Here is a 22,155-nt window from a genome sequence, read left to right as displayed (position 1 = left end):
GTATTTTTTTAGGGTTTTTGTTTTTGTCAAGTTTGTTTGCTTGGTTGTATATCCTGGCTTCCCTATGCTTATACATTCTCGATTATTTTTCTATCAAACTGTCAATCAAAATGTGCAATTATCGTATCAAGTCATTATCGTATCTATGTCGTAGCAATATTTTGATGAAATTTAAAATATTTCATTTACTCATGGCCAGTGCCTGTGAGTCATGTAAAGGCTAGGCCTGCCCACGAACTACGAGCGTCACAACATACGATCTGAAAACGAATCACAGTAAGAAAATGCTGCAAAATGCCTGGCGGGGCATTCGAGGACATTGACGAGATCTCGAGAACACGACGTACCGCGTACACCTGTCGCACACATCTAATTGCACTGTGTCTTATCAAGAAAGATGTTCGATAAAACTAAAAGTGGAGGTATTACCTACACATTCGACACGCCAGACACAGTAACAACTGTTCAGTTTTGTCCGCTCGAACAGTTTTCTCAGCTGATCGCATACGGAGATTGTTTGAGAGTGTCACTTGGGATATGTCGCTTCCAGGTAAGACAATCATACTGTGGTTCCGTAGCGCACAACTTTCATCGGCGATTTGGATGGCCTTTACCCATCACCCAAAATCGCCGAGGAAAGTTATGGGCTACGGAACTGCAGCAATGAAAACGAAAGCGATCCCATTTCTTCATTCTTTACTTTCACAACAAGACAAATCACTTTCCCTAAACAATTTGTTCAGTGTTCAAATACTCAATCATGGACAGTTAGAATGTCACTACACATCCTACAACTCCTGTGGTTAAAGACATGGCCAAGGCCCCTACCCTTTAAGCATTGAAAATCAGACTGTAACTGCAGATAACTGATAATTTTCAGAAGCTGGACCGAAATGCAGTGAGGGTGAAAGATATTTTCTTTCACCCAAATTTTGCAGTATTTCAAGATCGTTTTTTTTGGAAATCATGGCTTGGCCAGCAACAACGTAGCCGTCAATGCAGTATAGTGGTAGGCTTTGCCTGTAACTTGGTCATGCAAATGCTTAACTTTTTACTTACGTTTTTGCAAATTTTTAGACTGTGACTTTTGACCTGGGTCAAAGGTCATAAAGGTCTCTAAAATGGGGTCCTAAAGTAATGAGATTTTAGGTCTAAAATTGGCCCAAGGTTTTTTACGTGTGGCTGCACACCCCTACCACTGCTCTGAGCAAGAGTACCCCTCCATACGTCATCAAGGACAATTTGTGGTTTATGTAGTGCCTGACACGTCAAGAAACAACATCCATATTAGGCGAGCGGCGAAACAACAAAAAGGGCCTTATTTTAGGAGTTTAATGTACCCACCTTACATACGGCCACATCATACGTCATTTGAAAGCTTATCATCTCTACTTTAAGAATAATGACGATGTGGAGCTGCCAATTAGGGCCATACGACCTTAATTGCATAATTCACATGGGTACCCAATTTGCATAAGTGCGATATAAAATTAGAAAATTCACTGTTAACTACTGTAAGCATACTTTTAAACTATCGAGTGATATATCAAATGAAAGGTATTTGCATGTAAAATAAAGGCTTTGATATCCAAAGACATATTTAAATTGATTTCACTGAAATATTTTCATATTTATATTGAAAATAATATTTTCCTCTCTTGAATAACAATATTTTAAAAATTTTAACACATACAGCGACAACATACAGCTACATCATACACCATTTTAAAGCTTATTATCTCTACTACAAGGAAATTGACAATGTTGAGCTGTCAAGTACGGCCATAGCCCCTAATTTGCATAATTTACAAGGAATCCAAATAGCATAAATGCAATATAAAAATACAAATTCATTTTTCACTATTCTAAACATACTTTTAAACTATCGAGTGATATATCAAATGAAAGGTGTTTGGTCGTAGAATACGAAAAGGATATCGAAAGAGATATTTAAATTATTTTCACTTCAATATTTTCAAAATATATTGAAAAAATATTTTCCCTTTTTTGAATATCAATATTATAAATATTTCATCACATACAGCCACATCATACAGCCACATCATACGTCATTTAAAGCTTATTATATCTAATTCAAGAAATTAACAATGTTGAACTATCAAAAAAGACCGTATCCCTAAATTTGCATAATTTACACGGTTAAGCAATTTGCATAAATGCAATTTAAAATTAGAAAATTCATTAACATACTTCTAAGCTATCGAGTGATATATCAAATGAAAAGTATTTGCATTTTAAAAAACAAAATTGACATCCAAAGAGATATACAAAGTGATTTTACTGAAATATTTTCATATTTGTAGTGAAAAAGTTATTTTCCCGTTTGAATAACGGTAATTTAACAATTTTAACAGCGGAATAAATGCAACCACATTTATTATGATTTTCAAAAAGTGCATAGAACACTGGGAACAAACAGCTGAAATGAGGTCTGGAAATGAATATTTTGTTTGTTTAATGTATGTTTCAAAACATATGAATAGCTCTTCTTGTCTGCATTATTATTCGATATCAATGTCTAGTTTTTTATAGGTCAGAGAGTGTTTCTCCAAACATGCCCTTTGTATGGAGTATAAATACCCATTCACAGCATATGGAAACCTTTTAATGTTACTCAAGTATATATATATATATATATATATAATATATATATATATATATATATATATATATATATATATATATATATATATATATATACAAAAAATGTACACAAAATGTATATATATACAAAATGGTTTTATATGTATATAATATATATATATATATAATATATATATATATATATATATATATGTGTGTGTGTGTGTGTGTGTGTGTGTGTGTGTGTGTGTGTGTAAGGTTAGTGACTTGAACGCCGACATTTTTTTGTAAAGATGTGTTCGGAAAATATCACCAATTACTATTAAGTCCTAACATAAAGAAAGATCCCCATGAACGACACTATTGTAGTTGTTGAAAAGTAACTATGTACCCGAAACATTCTGTTAGAGTAAGCTATAGTCAAAGTTATGGCATGATTCTTGATCCAAGTCATTCATGGCGATACAAAGTCATGCATTTCCAGTACATCTAGTAATTCTACAAATTTATCATCCTCTTCTTAAACAGTTTTGTCATGAGTAAAAGGGCTGCCACAGTTATCGTTGCCTTGTGCATGAAAGATTAATTTCACAGCAGACACATCTGGTGACATGTAATAAGAGAAAGCAAACTCAACACATCGTATATATCTTATAGCGGTTTGAATTTTGTGTATTTTACACTTGGCTGTTTTGTTTAAAGTGTTGATTTGCCATGGCGAGACATACCCCTAATCTACGTATCCTGCCCTGAACCCGCACTGGAGTGGAAAGACTACTGTGAAACTGCGATCCTTTGATGCTAACTTTCGAGAATAGAGTTGTATTCATCAGTCGCTTAAAATTCATTTTCGGTTGGTGAAACGTGTACACTTCTTGACCACGTTGTTTCACTGAAGTTAAGTTTGTTCAAATCAGGAAGCTGGAATGTCTACTGTTTCGGTCTGCTTGTGTTTGTGGATGCATATGTGAATCGGAGATCGAGCTGTTGTAGGTTTTGTTTGGCATAGGTGTAACGCTTATATTCTGTTTTATATGTATGTGATTAGGCTACGTTCACAAATAATGATGGTGAGGGACGGAGGAATATGGGGTGGAATCGAAATTTTGAGGGATAGTAGAGGAGCACTTGAAAGTTTTGATCTGCCTGTAGGGGACCTGAAAATGTTTTGGTTCCCTTTTACTTTTTGCGATTCCAAGGTTTCGAAAGCAAAACAATGAAAATCGAATAACAATTAAATGTCATTTGATTGTTCTAAAGTTAGTAATAATCAAACAAGATCTAGAATTACTTTTACTTTTTATTTTACTTCATTATACTTTTATCTCGATAAAATCTTGTATTTTCTATCGTATTGTTGTGACATAATTGTTCTAATGTATCGTAATGTTTCGCCTTCAACAAATCCTTGAATGTTGCCGTTTGATTGCATGAACTGGAATCTGGTATCTGTTGGTTTTGTGTGTGTTCTTAAGTCGAGAATGTTGATTTGTTGCATCGATGACCTTCACAGATAATTGGGTATAAAGGTGTGATTTTTTGGGAAGAGCTTTCGAAAATTCCAGAGTAGAATGCATTTTTATGTTTGATATGAATTTATTAAGCTCGTGTTAGGTTCCAATGAAATTTCATACATTGTCTCAGAATATCAGTCGGAGTGATATTTGTTCTCTATGTTGCTAAATTATACTTATTTTGTATATATTTTATTCTTATTTTGCATAATATGGGCATTATTCGTATTTACTGCACAATTTTATGAATATTAAAAATAAGTCAAGATATTCGCGATTTAAATAAAATTATTCAATAAGAATATTTTAGATACATGTTTGGAATTCATAGTTCTATTCTACATGCCAATACCTTTCATTTGATATATCACTCGATAGTTTAAAAGCAAGTGAAGAATACATAAGAATGGATTTTTATAATTTCATATCGGACTTTTGCAAATTAGGTACCCGTGTGCATTATGCAAATTAAAGAATTACGGCTCTATTTTGCACCTGCATTTTGTCAATTTTCATGAAGTAGATGTAATAGGCTTTCAAGTGACGTATAATGTGGCTGCATAATGTAGTTGTATGTGTTAAAATTATAAAAATATCGTTATTCAAAAAGGAAAATATATTTTTCGATGTAATTTTGAAAAAATTTCAAGAAAATCATTTTAATATCTCTTTGGGTATCTATTTTGTATTCTACATGCAAATACCTTTCATTGATATATCACTCGATAGTTTAAAGTATGCTCAGAGTAGTTAATAAATTCCTAATTATATATCACATTTCTGTAATTTGCTTACCTATGTGAATTATGCAAATTAGGAGCTATGGTCAAACTTGACAGCTCAACATTGTCAATTTTCTTGAAGTAAAGATAATAATCTTCCAAATGTCGTATGATGTGGCTGTATGATGTGGCTGTATGTATTTAAATTTTTAAAATCTTGTTATTCAAAAGGGGAAAATATTTTTTCAATATAAATATGAAAATATTTCAGTGAAATCAATTTAAATATCTCTTTGGATATCAAAGTTGTATTCTACATGCAAATACCTTTCATTTGATATATCACTCGATAGTTTAAAAGTATGTTTAGAGTAGTTAACAGTAAATTTCTGATTTTACATCACATTTATGCAAATTGGGTACCCGTGTAAATTATGCAAATTAGGGGCTATGGCCCTACTTGACAGCTCACATTGTCCATTTTCATAAAGTAGAGATAATAAGCTTTCAAATGACGTATGATGTGGCTGTATGATGTGGCTGCATGTGTTAAAATTTTAAAATATTGTTATTCAAAAGGGGAAATAATGTTTTCACGATAAATATGAAAATATTTCAGTGAAATTAATTTAAATATTTCTTTGGATAACAATGTTGTATTTCACATGCATATACCTTTCATTTGATATATCACTCGATAGTTTAAAAGTATGTTTACAGTAGATAAGAATGAATTTCTTATTTTATATCGCATTTATGCAAATTAGATACCCTTGTGAATTATGCAAATTAGGGGGTATGGCCCTACTTGGCAGCTCCACATCGTCAATTTTCTTGAAATAGAGATAATAAGCTTTCAAATGACGTATGATCTGGCCGTATGTAAGGTGGGTACATTAAGTGTGAAAATTAGGTGAGTCTGCCGCTCGCCTATATAATAGGTTTGTTTGGCCACCCACATTGGCCTCTTGTTTTACCATTTGTTTTCATTTCTCTGTTTCTGCATCGTATTTTTGGTCTTCCATGACAGCTTACGTGGATGTGTGAATAAAAATTAATGCTCAGTGACAAAATGATCAGTCAGTTGATGTGCATTCTTGCTATTTTACAAAGAAATATTGTTGTTGCATTATATTCATACATTTGATCATAGAGTTTCAAGAAATTCTGGAGGGTCTATGATTTGATGTCATGCTTTTCTCACACACATTCAACATCTTCCTACACAGGATGAAGACTCAGAGATTGATGGTTTTGAGTTTGAACATCTCAGAGATTTTCATCATGGAACAAGGGTAACAACAATAGCATGGAGCCCAGAAACTTCATTAGAAACTCTACCAAGACAAGTCAAGTAAGTTCTAATTCTTTTTAAGGTAATATACATCCTCCGAAATAAAAGACTTACACTTTTGCTCAAACTTTCCTCAATGTATCTTTCAACCATTCTCTTTCAAAATCAAGAATAAAAATTGGGCGTCACTGTGTAAAGTTTGATACTAGGGGAAACAAATTACCCAAGATTTACAGATATTTGAAATTCAAAATGGCCGCCATCCCAGTGTTAACTCTATGGAGAAAAGTGAAATTTCGATTTTCGAAAAACTAAGACGTTGAAAAGTTTTCCTTCACCAAAAGCTTTAAAATGAACACCCACAAGTGGTAGATCACAACAGAATTGATATAAAGTTTGAAAGTCTGAGTATCTGTCCCCAAGGCGCGATCTTCCTTAGGGCAAAGAAATATAAAAAGTTTGTTTCTCATCCTCAGGGGCGTCAATTCAGACCCGCCGTGTCAACCCTTTTTCTGCTCATGAGGAAATAAAATGAAAAAAATAAATGCGAAAATACCCGATGATAGTGCATAACCACAGCGCCGTATAAAACAGTTCTCTAACTGCTGTATAAAACTGAACGTCACGCGTTTGAATGTGAATAGCGTGGCGGCCGGTCAGAGTCCTAATTAGCATATCAATAGAAGTCAAAGTTCGCTGCTGGAGTGAAAATCATGAGTACTCCTTGGAAAGTCAGCCGCATTACCTAAACGAACCAGAAATTTTGTTCACAAAAGGAGTTACAGAATGAGCGATAATCAGAGTTCAGGCAGGTTAGGTCATTTTATTAAATTCCACTCACTTTGGTTTATTTTGCCGTTCAAAGATCCGATACATGTGGTGTCGTCGAAGACCCACTTTCGCTCGCAGCTATCTGTGGCGGGGGTTGACCTTTGACCCACATAGCACAACAGATGTCCCCCATATACATATACAGTGGAGAATTCTACAGCCTACAGGTCAGGTCAAGGGACATGTTGTAATGGAGCACAATTTTTTATGGGTTTTAGGTCCATGATCTAAAATAGTTTGTTCTACTGGTCAGGTCAAGGGACATGTTATAATGGAGGAAGATTTTTTATGGGTTGGAGGTCCATGATCTAAAATAATTTGGCAGAGACCTGTGCCGAGATGATGATATTTTTCATCTCCAGCAAATTGCATTGGAATACATCAATGTTCATAGCCTTCCATTCACTGTCTGTCCTTGAAATTTCTGTTTGATTACTAAGGTGGTAACATTTTTTAAAATACTTTCATTTAATAGATGTTTTCACAGCAACACTCTCATTTCCTTTCAAATTATTTGCAAAATTATTTAAATTTTGAGACATCTCTTCAGGAAATTCAGATCACAAACCTGCATACCTATATGTGAAAATCAATAAATCAGTCATATCAACCTGTGAGATGCTTTACCTCACATTGTGCAGCAAAATTTGAACTTTGTAAGAAAATTGATATCTTGTAATGGAGGTAGTAGCAGTAATGTGGTACATACATGTATACCGGTCGTTTATTTGTTAACACATTCAAATAGACTTAAATTTTTGACAAATACCGTACATTAACCCTTTTCCTGCCAAGTCCATATTTCACCACCAGGTCAAGATGGTTAAAATTAATGAAACACAACATATTCCATATGGTGTATTTTAACATAATACTGTACATTTGACAGCTGTTTAAAATATAAATACTGTAAACTTGATTTTTTTGGACTAAAGATGCTATAACATACCAAGCCAAGTGGGTGAAAATACGTCATGTTTTGGCTCAATACCGCTTTTTACTGACTTGGCTGATTGGAAAGTAATAGTCTTAATACTGTCTGGCAGAAAAGGGTTAAGGACCTACAGGAAACTTATGTCACATCCTGTCCTTGTGGTGGTTCAGACACAGAACAAGTACCGTAGCTTTCAAACAATATGGTTAACTGATTACCATTGATACACTGGTAAGCAAGAAAGATAACAAATCGTTCAGCTTGTTTATTTCCTTGTTTTACTTTGTCTACAGATTTTGTACAGCAGGAGCAGACAGTAAACTCAGATTGTTTTCATCAGATCTTAAAAGTGAAGACACTGTTACGGTAAATAATATCAATATTTTCATACAACAAAATATCTAACTGTCATTAAAAAGGATAATTCTTTGTGATATTATACCATACAATCAGAGTTCCTACAAAGGCTTATTTATGCAATAGTTGTGCAGTGTCTCCGACTTCTCTCAAGAGAATTTTCGTGTTATGAACAAGTTTAGTTTCAGTCACTTTGATTGGTGTTAGTTGGTAAGAATAAACTTCAAAACTTCTGCAAAAGATGTGATATATAGAGTTATAGTGCTCATTGTGGCATGGTTTCTACCAACACACGGTACTTGTATGCGGTAGTAGGCACATCCAACCGTACCGGTAGTGTTTGTGTCCTTCGCATGAAAACAGCAAATATAGCACAACATGTCAATATTAAGAGAGAAATTCCTGTTTTATAACAAAATCTCATCTCAATGTTGAAATTTGCTTTGATGAACAAGCATTGTAATTTATTTCATACTGATTTGTCATTCTTATAAATTTACTATGCATGCCATACCAGCTCAGCCTATTACTCTCCGTCTGGATATGCTTACGATCCCATCCGTCGAACAACTATGCCAGCCAAAGGACGTCCGAAGACAGCCAAAAAATCTCAGCGTCCGAATGCTCACCCAGCTTCCAGACCCCATGCGCAGCCTACACAAGGCCGGCCACTCGCTCCCTGTCTCGCTCCACTGCAAGTGCAGCGTTGGATACTATAACTGCGAATACGGAACACGTCCATGGTACTACACGTATTACTCACAATCCTGCTAATCGGCCTCAGGCAAATGACGGTCCTGGCATTAAAACCGAGTTCGGACACACGTCTCCTTCAACAGTTCCATTGTCTGCAATGGTTCCGTCGGCCAGCATTTCGGCGGGCAGCGTCCCAGCCAACAGTACCACCAAGAAGATAGTTATGTAACAACTGCTATGTTTACGCAGCTGCAAGACTCGGTCAACAGGATATCCAATATCCTGCAACGGCAACTTCGACCAGCGGCCACTGAGTCACCTATGAACCCTCTGACGTCACTTCCCGAAGTTCCACTCCAGAACGGAAACAACACAATCCAAGATGGCGGCGCCCATCGTTCTAACAACGTCGATGTCATCCCCTCCACATCGTCGTCCAACAACTTGCTATGGACCCGCGGAACGCCTTCAGAAAGCCTACCACATATCGAAGTAGTGTCTCCAGCGATTCGCCGCGATATCCTGGCAGGTAAGGATGTGAATCTTGCCTGTTTACTCATCCCCGGCTACGGTTCAAGCGACGGCCAACGTCACATCGTCATCGGCGACGAAGCCCTATCACTAAAACCGCTATATACGATTCGCGAGTAGCCCGCTCGCTTACCATCCAGGAATTCATCCTAGCCTTCTCCATCTATAAAAACGTTATTGCGAGGCTTTCCCGAACAGACGCGCAGAGTTAGATGCGTATCAACGTCAAATCGTGGGCATGTCCAGCCGTTTCAGTGGCCTAGCATTTTACGAGTACCACCGGCGTTTTTTCCGCGAGGGTGGCAGCTTTACTTCTCAATCACAATATCAAAGTCGATTGGGCCCATCGTGATAACGACCTCTTCTGCTCTATTTTTTCTGGTCTACGGGCGGTATTGTGTAACCTCTGCGGCAGCGTTTCCCATGCTACGGAAATCTGCCCACAACTGGCCCCAGGCAATAAGAAACCGGTTTCTTCAGCAGCGACCTCTCGATCATCGTCACAAGACAGAAAAGGAAGGCTTCGTGTATTCCATCAAGGTAGAGAACTATGCAATAATTTCAATGCCTCCAGCGGCTGCACCAAGGCGAACTGTACATATGCGCACTACTGCTCTCAATGTTTCTCAGATAAACACAGTAAAGCCCAAGGAAAATGCCCTAGCAAAAACCCCACAATGAACTGACTACCATCGAAGGCCTCTACTCCAATTAATATCGCAAGTCTGATTGAACATTTAGCCCCTCATCCGGATCGGAACTTTGTCAACACTCTAATTTCAGGCTTGCAAGATGGCTTCCACACAGGTGTCCGCAATGCACCCTCGTCAACTTTCATCGGCCGTAACTTACTTTCAGCCCGCTCTCAGCCACAAACTGTCTCAGAACTAATAGATTCTGAAGTAAGCAAAGGGTATTTACTCGGCCCGTTTGAGCAGCCACCCTTTGCTAACTTCCGCTGTAGTCCTATCGGTCTCGCCGAAAAGAAGTATTCTGCGAAAAAACGTCTCATCGTTGATCTATCCTCGCCGCGTAACGACCCAGTCACTTCAAGCATTAACGAACTCATTGACAAGGAAGAATTCAGTCTATCTTACGTTAAACTGGATGACGCCATTGCCTCTATTCTCAGACTTGGAAAGGGTTCTTGGCTCTGCAAAACGGACATTGTTGATGCCTTCAAGTTGATCCCTATCCATCCATCGCTATGGCATCTATACGGTATCCAGTGGCAAGGCCGTTTTTACTTCTTCGTACGTCTCCCCTTCGGCTCTCGTTCTCTAGCCCAAAGATTTTCGACCAACTTTCAACCGCCATTTCTTGGATAGCAGAGAAGGTATACGATATTGACACATTTTCCACCTCCTTGACGATTTCCTCACCGTCGACCCTCCATCCTTTGATGCCAACCGAACAATGGCCCTCCTGACCTTGATATTCCGTCGTCTCGCTATCCCGATTGCACCGCACAAAACCGTCGGGCCCACCAACTGCCTTGAATACCTCGGCATTGAATTAGACACCATAAAGATGCAAGCCCGCCTGCCACAAGAGAAACTCGACAGAATACTCGGTCTCGTCGCTTCTTTCCTAAATTGCAAATCCTGCACGAAAAGGCAACTTCTCAGTCTACTCGGTCACCTCACATTTGCGTGTCGCGTCGTGGTTCCAGGAAGAACTTTCATTTCTAGACTTATTGAATTGTCTAAGGCCACACAAAAACTCAACTATCACATCACCATTTCACCAGAAAGAAGGCTCGATGTCACAATGTGGCACCATTTTCTCGCGAGCTGGAACGGCATTTCCATGTTCCTTGACACAAGTACAACAGCAGCATCAGACATGGAACTTTATACAGATGCCAGCGGCATCGGTCACGGCGGCTACTTCATCGGCCACTGGTTCCAAGAACGCTGGGACAGCAACTTGCGCTAAGTTAGACTCCGACCCTGCACTTTCTATAGCCTTCCAAGAACTGTATCCTATTGTCATTGCCGCTCTCCTGTGGGGCCATCTCTGGGCGCGCAAACGCATACTGTTCCACTGTGACAATTCAGCTACCGTCCACATCATCAACAAAGGACGCTCCAAGTCACCCATCATCATGAAATTAATGAGGCGCCTCGTTCTTCTGGCAGCCACACATCACTTCATGTTTCATGCCGAACACATCCCTGGGAAGTTGAACACTATTGCTGACTCTCTCTCTGTCTCGTTTTCAGATGCAGCGCTTTCGGGACGAGGCACCACACGCGAATCCAGCCCCCTGCCAAGTGCCCTCAGACGTAATGTTCCACTGAACGAAGCTGTGGCAATCTTCCAACAAGCTTCACTAAGCAAGAGGACAATCGGTTCCTATTCATCGGGGGTTCGCGCATGGAAAACTTTCTGCTCGTTGTCAAACGTTCCAGTGAATTCAACATCTCTGCCTGATGTGTCTGAAGAGCTTTTAGTCTATTTTGTTTCCCACTGTGCCACCTTCCTTCACCTGAAATTGTCCACTATCAAACTGTATCTAGCGGGAATACGCTCCTATTACATTATGAATGGCCATCGCAATCCCCTCGTGTCAGAATACGGCCATCCTTACCCACGCCTCAAGAATGTTCTCAAGGGGATCCATCGTGTACAAGGCTCAAGCACAAGACCACGCCTCCCCATTACAGCCGACATTCTCCGGCGCATGTGCAACATCCTCAACGAAGGAGTATTCGGCCCATACGTAGACCTTCTGTTGCAATCAGCATTCCTCCTTGCCTTCTTTGGGTTTCTATGCTGTAGCGAGTTCACATCCACTACCCATAAGTTTGACCCTCAGCGTAACTTCTGCTTCGGGGACATTACCACCACTGCATCCAACGGACGAGTCTCCTGTCTGTCATACGACTGAAGTCATCAAAGACTGACCAATTTCGCCGCGGCTTCAATCTGCGCCTCTTCCCCATGGGTACCGCAATCTGTCCTGTTTCCGCACTACTCCGTTTCATGTCTGTCCGTCAAGCTATGTGTCCAAGTGCATCCGAACCCTTTTTCCTCCTGCCAGAAAGAACACCTTTAGACCGCAACACGTTCACAACATTTCTGCGGACTGTTTTATCACGTATCGGCCTTCGACCGGATTTCTTCGCCGGCCATTCCTTCCGCATTGGAGCAGCCACTTCAGCCGCAGCATCACAAATTCCAGACCACCTGATCCAGACATTGGGCAGATGGTCCAGCAACTGCTATCGACTTTACATAAGAACATCAGAAACTTCCTTGCGTCATGCTTTTCAACGGCTAGCCTCCTAATTCTCATGGCACCACCCTGTTTAATTCTGGACTCACTGGGTGCACACTCAAACATTTTAACGGCTGCCTAGTCGTCATTGCAAGTCAGCCTCATTCCATTGCATTATGACTCACACGTTACATGTCTCGTCGTGTTCCACGTCTGTGTTCTGTCACCTAACGTTCCTACATGTATGTTGTTTCCACCTGGGCTCGCACAGTTTACCTGTCCCCCAGGACCCCCTCCCCCCAAGCCGTATCATTACCACGGTGATCCCTTGGGCGCGAGAACCTTGTCTTCGTTCAATGTTTCCACCCGGGCTCGTACAGTTTACCTGTCCCCCGGGACCCCCTCCCCCAAGCCGTATCACCACCACGGTGATCCCTTGGGCCGAGAACCTTGTCTTCGTTCATGTTTCCACCACCTCGTCTTCATTACCTGTTCCACCCCGGCTCGCACAGTTACCTGTCCCCCGGGACCCCCTCCCCCCAAGCCGTATCACCACCACGGTGATCCCTTGGGCGCGAGAACCTTGTCTTCGTTCAATGTTTCCACCCGGGCTCGTACAGTTTACCTGTCCCCCGGGACCCCCCCCCCCCAAGCCGTATCACCACCGCGGTGATCCCTTGGGTGCGAGAACCTTGTCTTGTTCCATCCACGTTTCCACCTGGGCTCGTACAGTCTACCCTGTCCCCCAGGACCCCCCCCCAAGCCGTATCACCACCACAGTGATCCCTTGGGCGCGAGAACCTCGTCTTCATTACATGTTTTCCACCCGGGCTCGCACAGTTTACCTGTCCCCCGGGACCCCCTCCCCCCAAGCCGTATCACCACCGCGGTGATCCCTTGGGTGCGAGAACCTCGTCTCCGTTCATCATGTTTCCACCTGGGCTCGTACAGTTTACCTGTCCCCCAGGACCCCCTCCCCCCAGGCCGTATCACCACCGCGGTGTTCCCCTGGGTGCGAGAACCCCTTTACTAACATCATTCTCAATTTCTTCCCTCCTTTTGGGTCACTTCAGTCATACTTCCTGCGTTTGGGCTTTGGATTCCATCCTGACCCCCATTTCTCCGGGAATCCCACTCCTTTCCCACATTGCGGCCTCTCAGGATGGATTCATCATCAAGGTCATTCAGACCTTGACCCCAAGGTCACCAATGACCGTTGCTCGGTTGCTTGACTGAAGGGGCCCTGTCCCATATATTTTGCTTATATATTTTATTGTAGGTTAGTCTGCTACTTCTATTTTGACTGTTTTGTATTGTAAGTTTTGATAGTACTTAGTTTGAGATCTGCGAGGGCACTAGTTCTATGCCCCTTACTGCTTTATATTTGCCGTTTCATTTTGTGCTTTATTCTATACTTTGTTGGCGTTACGTTCTCCTTTTTGCAATAAACCCTCCTGTCTTTCCTCAACTTAGCGGTGGTTTGTTCACAAAGTGGAATCTGTGTTTTATCACAGATGTGTTTTGTGATTACACCTAGCTATCTGCCTTCCTTACATCTTCACTGTCGTCCCCTTAGCCAATCGGCTCTTCTACCCATGACTGTTATCAATCCTCCTTCCCAGCCAATCAGCCACGTTTGCACACGACACTACATAATCAAGCCTTTGTCTCATCGCTCCCATTCATTCATTCATTCATTCATTCAGCCGCTGAGTTCATGCCATACCAGCTCAGCCTATCCCACCACCATCCCCTGTCTCCTCCTCTCTTTTTCCCTTTCTTTCAAGTGTCCGGGCTTTGGATTCCATCATGACCCCCATTTCTCGGGAATTCCACTCCTTTCCCACATTGCGGCCTCTCAGGATGGATTCATCATCAAGGTCATTCAGACCTTGACCCCCAAGGTCACCAATGACCGTTGCTCGGTTGCTTGACTGAAGGGGCCCTGTCCCATATATTTTGCTCATATTTTATTGTAGGTTAGTCTGCTACTTCTATTTTGACTGTTTTGTATTGTAAGTTTTGATAGTACTTAGTTTGAGTAAGTTTTGATAGTTCTTAGTTTTTAGATCTGCGAGGGCACTAGTTCTATGCCCCTTACTGCTTTATATTTGCCGTTTCATTTTGTGCTTTATTCTATACTTTGTTTGCGTTACGTTCTCCTTTTTGCAATAAAACCTCCTGTCTTTCCTCAACTTAGCGGTGGTTTGTTCACAAATTAGTTTTTAGGTTTTCAGGAGTAGTGTAACACAAGTACGGATATTTTCAAAAGTGAATTGATATCATTTGGCTAATTACCACAAACTCTGACAGGTTACCAGTTTGTCCTGTTTGTTTTCAGGTAATGGATGGTCACACAAGTTATGTCAATGATGTTCTCTTTGAACCAACAGAAGGTCAACAAATCGCCAGTGTCAGTGATGATCACACTTGCCGAGTCTGGGACTTGGATGGACTCCAGAGGGCGTGCTTTCCTTTGTACTCACCTGGTATGTCTCTGTGTTGGCATCCAGATGAACCAGCCAAGGTAATATTTCACTAAGCCAAAACAAACATTCCTGTGTGTACTGTAGTTTGGTGTTTTCGACATCAGTGACAGATCTTGAATAAGGTAGTGCTCTTTTACCCTGTATGAAACTGAGGTTCAGTGTTTTCCCCAAATCACAAATCTTGAATGATGGCAATAATCTTTTGACCTCTGTGAAACTGAGGTTTCTTGTTGTCAACATCAATCATATACAGCTTGAATAAGGCAAGAGCTCGCCCTACCTTTACTAAAACATGACCTGAAAACTCAGGCCAACTGTAAATATAGTAAGCAAACAAGTATGCCCCTATTGCAGTAAAACATTACTGATACACTGATACTCTGATGCTGGGAAATACCATCCACTGAATGCTATACAGTTAGGGTATTATAAATCACTTGTCAGAATCCTTATCTTCTTATCAATCAAGTCTATATCTGTTGAAATATGGATTGACACTGGTGCCTGCATGTCAAACAAGACAGACATTGTACACTATATAGTGTACCGTACTGGTTAAAATGGCATTTACCCGTAGTTTCAATATTGTGATGATAAGATAATTGAAATTTGAATTCTATAAAACCCTGTCATTTCATCCTCTCTTGTTGTCATTTTGTATTCTGTATTTTTAGCTTTGCATTTTCATTTCAACATTCTCTACTTCTAGCTAATGGTGGCTGAAAAGAAAGGCACAATCAGATTTTATGATCTCACAACCCACCAACCAATTATGTCACTAGATGCAGGTCATGTGACCCTAATGTCGGCTGATATCTGCTTCCTTAATCCAGTTCGCATTGGTTGTATTGCAAATGGTAATTGGATGATGTGGGATTCTACAAGGTCAAGGTGAGGTCTTAGTAATGGACTGTTGTGCATTCTTACACAATTTAAAAAATTTCCTGTAAGCCTTTCAAAACACCGTAATTTCTATGTATTACAAAACAATATTTAATATCTTTTTTCTGACATTTTGGACACCTGATGTTAGATGCATTGCATAGTAGCGAAGCAGTATTCTCAAAACATGTATCCATTTCTTTCAGCCTGCCACAGGAGAACAGACAAGCTCACAATGAGGGTGGTAGAAATTTCAGATGGTCACGAGTCAGTGAGAATCTGTTTGCCACAACAGGACACAACGAGGTCAAAGTATTCCATCTGGGACACTCACAGGTAATTTACACTTTATGCACAAGTCAGTTGTTAAACTCTTGATTTCCAAAGCACAGTATTCCAAATACACTGGTAGTGTAAAAAGTGTAGAGATTCTAGTTTAATAGGTGTTTTGTTTTACAACCATCAAATTATTCATGTTTTCTTGACATTGGAGTACAGAACATTAGACTTGACAGTGCTTGTGGTTTTAGTCTAGAGTATGCTTTATACAGTTCACTTGCCAGACTTGGTACTAAACATTTTCGCATTGGTGGGACTTTGAACAGAATTTTCTGTGGTTATTTGTGAATGAAATCTGATATAAAAAGCAGTTGTCTCATTCTTGTTTAGAAAAAGTAAAATAACTCTGCTCTTTCATCAGTAAGAATTTCCATTGGTTTTCAGGTACCTGTGTCAAGTTCATTACCAGTCACAGCAGGGGGTCTGAGTTGGCATGCTACTTTACCAGTTTGTGCTGTTGGTGGAGATAGGAAAGTACATCTATGGATGACAGAAATATGAACTCAGTCAGTGACAGATGAGTACAGACAACTATTCCACTTCTCGGTATTTCTACATGTTGCAAATTGAAAAGCTGTTTCAAAAGCTGTTCTTGAGATAATGTAAAATGGAAACAGGCTTGGAAAAATCAGTCCTACTGAGAACCTGACCATGGACAGAAATATTCTTACCATGGATGGATACATTTTGCTTAATGAAGAGTTTATTTGCTATAAAAATGGAAAGAGGTACATCTATTGTCATGAATTCAAAAGAAATGGTGCATTTTAACGGTAAAGGTGTTCCATTCCTCATCTGGTTTATCCTCGCATTATAAATTTCCTGAAAATAGATTTGCTTGGGGAATTGATATCATGGACAACTTTAAGATGTATGTACAATGCATTTAATTTAATCATGTGTACGGTATGCAGTACCACTACAGCTGTAAACCAACCAAGTTATGGCTGAGTATTGTTTCCTTCAAGCCAGAGAGATAAAAAATATGCAGACTCAGATTTCTACTTTTTATCATCTCTTTGTGAGACAACCGAACCAATCATTGAAAGATTTTCTTTTCTCTTTTTGGCAAAATTAAAGTAGTAAATTTTTTCTTTTATTTCATAATATGAATATGTACTTCCTGTGCAAATACCATACATCTTGGGAATGGAATATCAAAATATTGCTGCCAACAAATGTATTTGCTATATATTGAAACAAGAGCACTATCAGAAGCACTATTCCAGTATTATGTGAAAAAGTCCAGCAAATAAAGAATGGTGATTTGGAGAAAAATTCTTAAATGTCATGTAGCTTTCAGAACTTTTAATTGTTCCACATATCAATGCTGGAATATAAGTTAGGAGTTGAAATCTGCCTGTAATTCTGTTGTGACTGACACATTTATTGTCTGTAGAGTTAAAGTAAATGATATACACAAGTTTCATATCTTTAATCGTTATCTCAATGTAGTTTATTACTCTGAACACCGATCAAAGTACATTCTTCAATCTGAGGTTACTCAACAGAAATTTACAGAATGCTCAAAATAAAACAGGGAGGTACACTGGTACATTCATGGCGTGATTTTTTTTGATAAATAAGCGACCTATTGGCCAATAGAGCACCATTGTATTATGTAGAGACTAACTATTTTGGACAAAATATGTTGATGAAGAGGGTGGAAATCTTTGACAGCTCACTTCAGGATGGCCTGACCAAAACTGGCAAAAATAGCTGCAAAAATACACAATTGAATATTTTATACTAATTCGAAAATATCACATTAAGATCATCCCTAAGAACATGTCAACTAAATTTCAAAGCTATCAGATGAGTACGTTTTAGTAACAAATTTTTTACCAGAAAGGTCAAAATTGCCCCAAAATTTACAACATGCTGATTTCATCATTATTTACATATTTCAGATTTTGATCATCCCTATCAACCTGCATACCAAATATCAAAGCTATCACACCGGATGTTTTGCTGAAAAAAAATTTGACCAAAAATAACAAATATTGCCTTGAAGATACAAACTTGCATATTTCTGCTCAAAGTGAACAATTCTGAAACAGCTTGTCCCTAGTAACCTAAATCTTAAATATCTAAGCTGTCAGCTCAGCAGTCTTGAAGAAGATTTTGAAAGATTTTTGGACCAAAAATGACAAAAAATTCCTTAAAAATACACATTTACATTACAATTTGAACAAATCTTAATTAGGTCATGCTGAGGGAACCTGTATACTAAATATTAAAGTTGTTAGATCTGCCAGTACAGAGAAGATATTTGTCCAAATTAGCAAATTATCTTCAAAAATACAATTTGCATATTTCATCAAAATTTGAACAAATCTGATAATGGTCCCTAGGGACCTGTATTCCAAATATTAAAGAAATACCAGTAGTACTGACTGTTTTGAAGAAGAAGCTTTGAATGTAAAAAGTTGACGGACAACAGACAACACCTCACATCTGCCTATTAGATAAGCTCCACGTTGCTGACAAGGAAGCTAAAAGAAAATTGTGACTTCAACTAAAAAGAACACAGCAATTTACATGTTAAAACATTCTTGAGCAAATGTTCACATCATTGATAAATTATGATACATATGCAAAATCATAACATGATTTGATATTTAAAGAAACAAATCATGATGATTAAGAAAGTTCCTGTCAAAGCCCTAGTACAGAAAAAAGTTGTATGTCTTATAATTACACTGCTCAAGTTGGCGATCCCAGGATATGGCAATTCAAACAGAAACATGATAAAAATAGATTATCTTGGTATGAAAAAAGGCAGTTGTAATAGCAGGTAAAACCTATAAATTGTCAGAATTCATAGAGTGATAGTGTCTTACATAGTTAAAATACAAACTTTGAAAATATATCAAAACTAAGGAAACAATACCACAACAACCAAACTTTGAAAACATTCACACCATTATAGAGAAATGGTATAATACAGAAAAAATTGTATGTCTTATAATAACGTTGCTAAAATTGGCTGACCCAGGATATGGCAATTCAAGAAGAAACATGATAAAAATAGATTATGTATCTTGACATGAAAAAAGGCAGTTCTACTAGCAAATAAAATCTATAGATTGTTAGAATTCATAAATTCCTAGTGTCTTACATAGTTAAAGTATAAACTCTGAAAACACATCAAAACAAAAGAAAAGTAGCACAACAACTAAACTTTAAAAATATTCACACCATTATATAGAAATGGTTAAAACTTGTTTCCATTGGTCTCATGGAAAACATAAAGGAGATATAAATATACAAATTACACAATATGTACATAAACTAACAAAATAAAAAAAATCTTAAGAACACTGATCTATTGCATCGTGACAATGCAAAGTTGCCTTTCATTTACATGAAAATATAACAGTACATGTATCATTCCAAAAAGTCATTAGTATGAATAGTACAAGTTTGAGCAGTAATACTGTTTTTGTGTGGGGAGAAACCAAGTCTCTCTGAAATGAAAGAAAATGGTTCAATTGAGCCAAAAATGGCATACAAATGCAAAAATATATTTAAAAACTTTTTCTGTAAAGCTTTATTTTCTTGTTCTCCTTTTTAAGTCAGAACACCATGGTTTCAGGAGCTTACAATGCCTATAAAACAAAGTCCAACTTTTCTACCATGTGTCTAGACAACTTTGTTTGATATGATATGTATAGCTTTTTGTGATTATCATTAGTGCTAGCCGTTTCACCAGACAAATAGTGATCAAAGTAGACTCACATCATTGTAAGCAGTGTTTGGCAATGAGGTTGGAAGTCTGCACAGAACTCTTATCTTTGAACTTCAAGACATTTTGCAAATTTTTGATGGAACTAAATTTAACAAGATGGATTTGCTTTTGCCTTTTGAATAGATACATTGTAATATATTGGTACTATTTCTAAATTATTCGCACATGAAAAGAGCTAAATAATGAATAAGAGCATGCACATATAATAGATGACTGTGCTTATTTTATGTTGATGACATCATTGCATTGATATTTTGTTCACCTAATGGGCACCAAAATTTCCAACAATGTATTATTTCAGTTTCAAGCTTGTGAATTAAGATGTATCAAAATAATGCCAGTAAAATCCTATTGCCAAGATTTAACTTTCTTACAACATAAAGAAAATTTAGAGGGATACTTGTAGAACTTAAATATCCACAATCAGATCAGAATTTATATTTGGCACTAGTTTTGCTGAATAAGTTTGACCCTATTGTACATAAAGTGCTCTCTGTAATTTTGTGTGGATCACATTTTGTGAAAACAACAATATCTGTGTAAGTGTACATGAAGCTGTAAAATTCAGCTATGATACTGAAATAACAAAGGAATGTTTACTCCTATTTTTGCTACAATTATTATCAGGTACACCCTTGTGACTTACTCTGAGGTAAGTTGGTTATGTGGATGAAGTGTAATTGTTTAATGTTGGTTATGTAATGACCTAATGGGAACCAACACCAGCAGTTATTATTTGCCCAACGATTTTTTAGTTCTGTAAACAAATAAAACATTGATGGTTTTGATCTTAAACACTGGTAATATGGTAGATTTCCTTTGCTCTTTATACCCTACCACATTAGATGATAATGTTCTACCCCTCTTCCTTTGCAGGACATTGCAACAATAGTAACAGATTTGCCCTTTAAACTGAAAACAGCATCTCCTTGTGAGGCTGAACCACCTGTATCACTCAAGACAAAGTCATCTGCCAATAATTTCTCTTTCATTAAATCTACATTTTGCGAAGACAATGAATCACGGAGCGTTATTGTTAGCTGGCTGCATCTGTGTTCATCTGCTTTATTGACACTTTTGATGATCGCTGACTGACAACTATCATTCAAATCACACTCTTTGAACTCAAACTTTTCTAGTGACTCTTTAGTAAACAATTCTATCCACGTTTTTGAAGAGTCATCGGTTGAGGTGATTTTTCCACCTTCAATGCTTACTTCAGCCAGACAGGGTAATGCTAAAACACAGCTGTGGACATTCTCTGCCAAAAACACGCGTTGATGACAAATGCGAAATTCAGTTGATGAAATGTCAGAAAGTTTAAGACAGAGTGATTTCAGATCAGAGATACTATGCAATGAATAACAAATCTTCTTGTATATTTTAGCCAAGGAATTGCTGTCATCCAGTATAGCACGACTTACCTCGACATCATCGTATCCCATGTTAACATTTGACGTGTGGTTTAAAGTAAATCTGACTGAGATTAATTTGGACAAAGTCTTTGTTTCATTGCTACACATGCCTTGAATCGTCACAAATTTACCATCGAACTTGACTCCGTGTATGATCATCCCATCATTCACATACTTGTTAATAGTCTCTGCTAATTCCACATCATTACATCGCCTAGCAGATAATAAAACAACGCTTTCAGCAGATTGAAATTGTAGCATTGCATCTACAACTGACTTTGACAGATTATACCCAAGAGATTCCGTATTTTTGTATGAAAATTGTTGGGTATTAACTGCAGCTAAATCTTCTAAGACCTCAATGGTTGGGAACAACGCATGTGATTCTTCAACAAATTGTACTTTGTTGAACGTTACACTCTTTGAACTAGATAATATATATTGACTGTCAAACTTAATATTTGAAGTGCATTTAATAAATGCATCTAGGAGAAATCTGTCTTTATCTGTTGAAAGGGTGTTTTGAAGCTCTTGGTGCAAACTGGGAATGTCAAATTTTGATTTACAAATTCC

The 22,155-nt window shown here is 38.4% G+C and overlaps 1 protein-coding gene across 2 annotated transcripts; it reads left to right on the top strand.

The window, feature by feature from the left end:
* The first annotated feature begins 305 nt into the window (after window positions 1-305).
* LOC139116007 (nucleoporin Nup37-like) lies at window positions 306-21,424 on the top strand. Of its 2 annotated transcripts, XR_011548215.1 has the most exons (8): window positions 306-550; window positions 6,070-6,194; window positions 8,193-8,265; window positions 15,048-15,233; window positions 15,905-16,086; window positions 16,284-16,413; window positions 16,801-19,880; window positions 20,359-20,962. XR_011548215.1 is itself a non-coding variant. In XM_070678500.1 (7 exons), exons 1-7 carry the CDS (start codon window positions 398-400, stop codon window positions 16,915-16,917), a joined length of 966 nt encoding a protein of 321 aa, XP_070534601.1. In that variant the 5' UTR covers window positions 323-397; the 3' UTR covers window positions 16,918-21,424. The 2 variants fall into 2 exon arrangements, 1 of the variants encoding a protein (XP_070534601.1); XM_070678500.1 differs by having other exon boundaries at window positions 323-550; window positions 16,801-21,424.
* The last annotated feature ends 731 nt before the right edge of the window (window positions 21,425-22,155 follow it).

The sequence above is a fragment of the Ptychodera flava genome, chromosome 2 (assembly GCF_041260155.1).
Source record: "Ptychodera flava strain L36383 chromosome 2, AS_Pfla_20210202, whole genome shotgun sequence".
Lineage (NCBI taxonomy): Eukaryota > Metazoa > Hemichordata > Enteropneusta > Ptychoderidae > Ptychodera > Ptychodera flava.
Note: the sequence above shows the minus strand (reverse complement) of the source record. Positions and strands in the feature narration are given on the sequence as shown.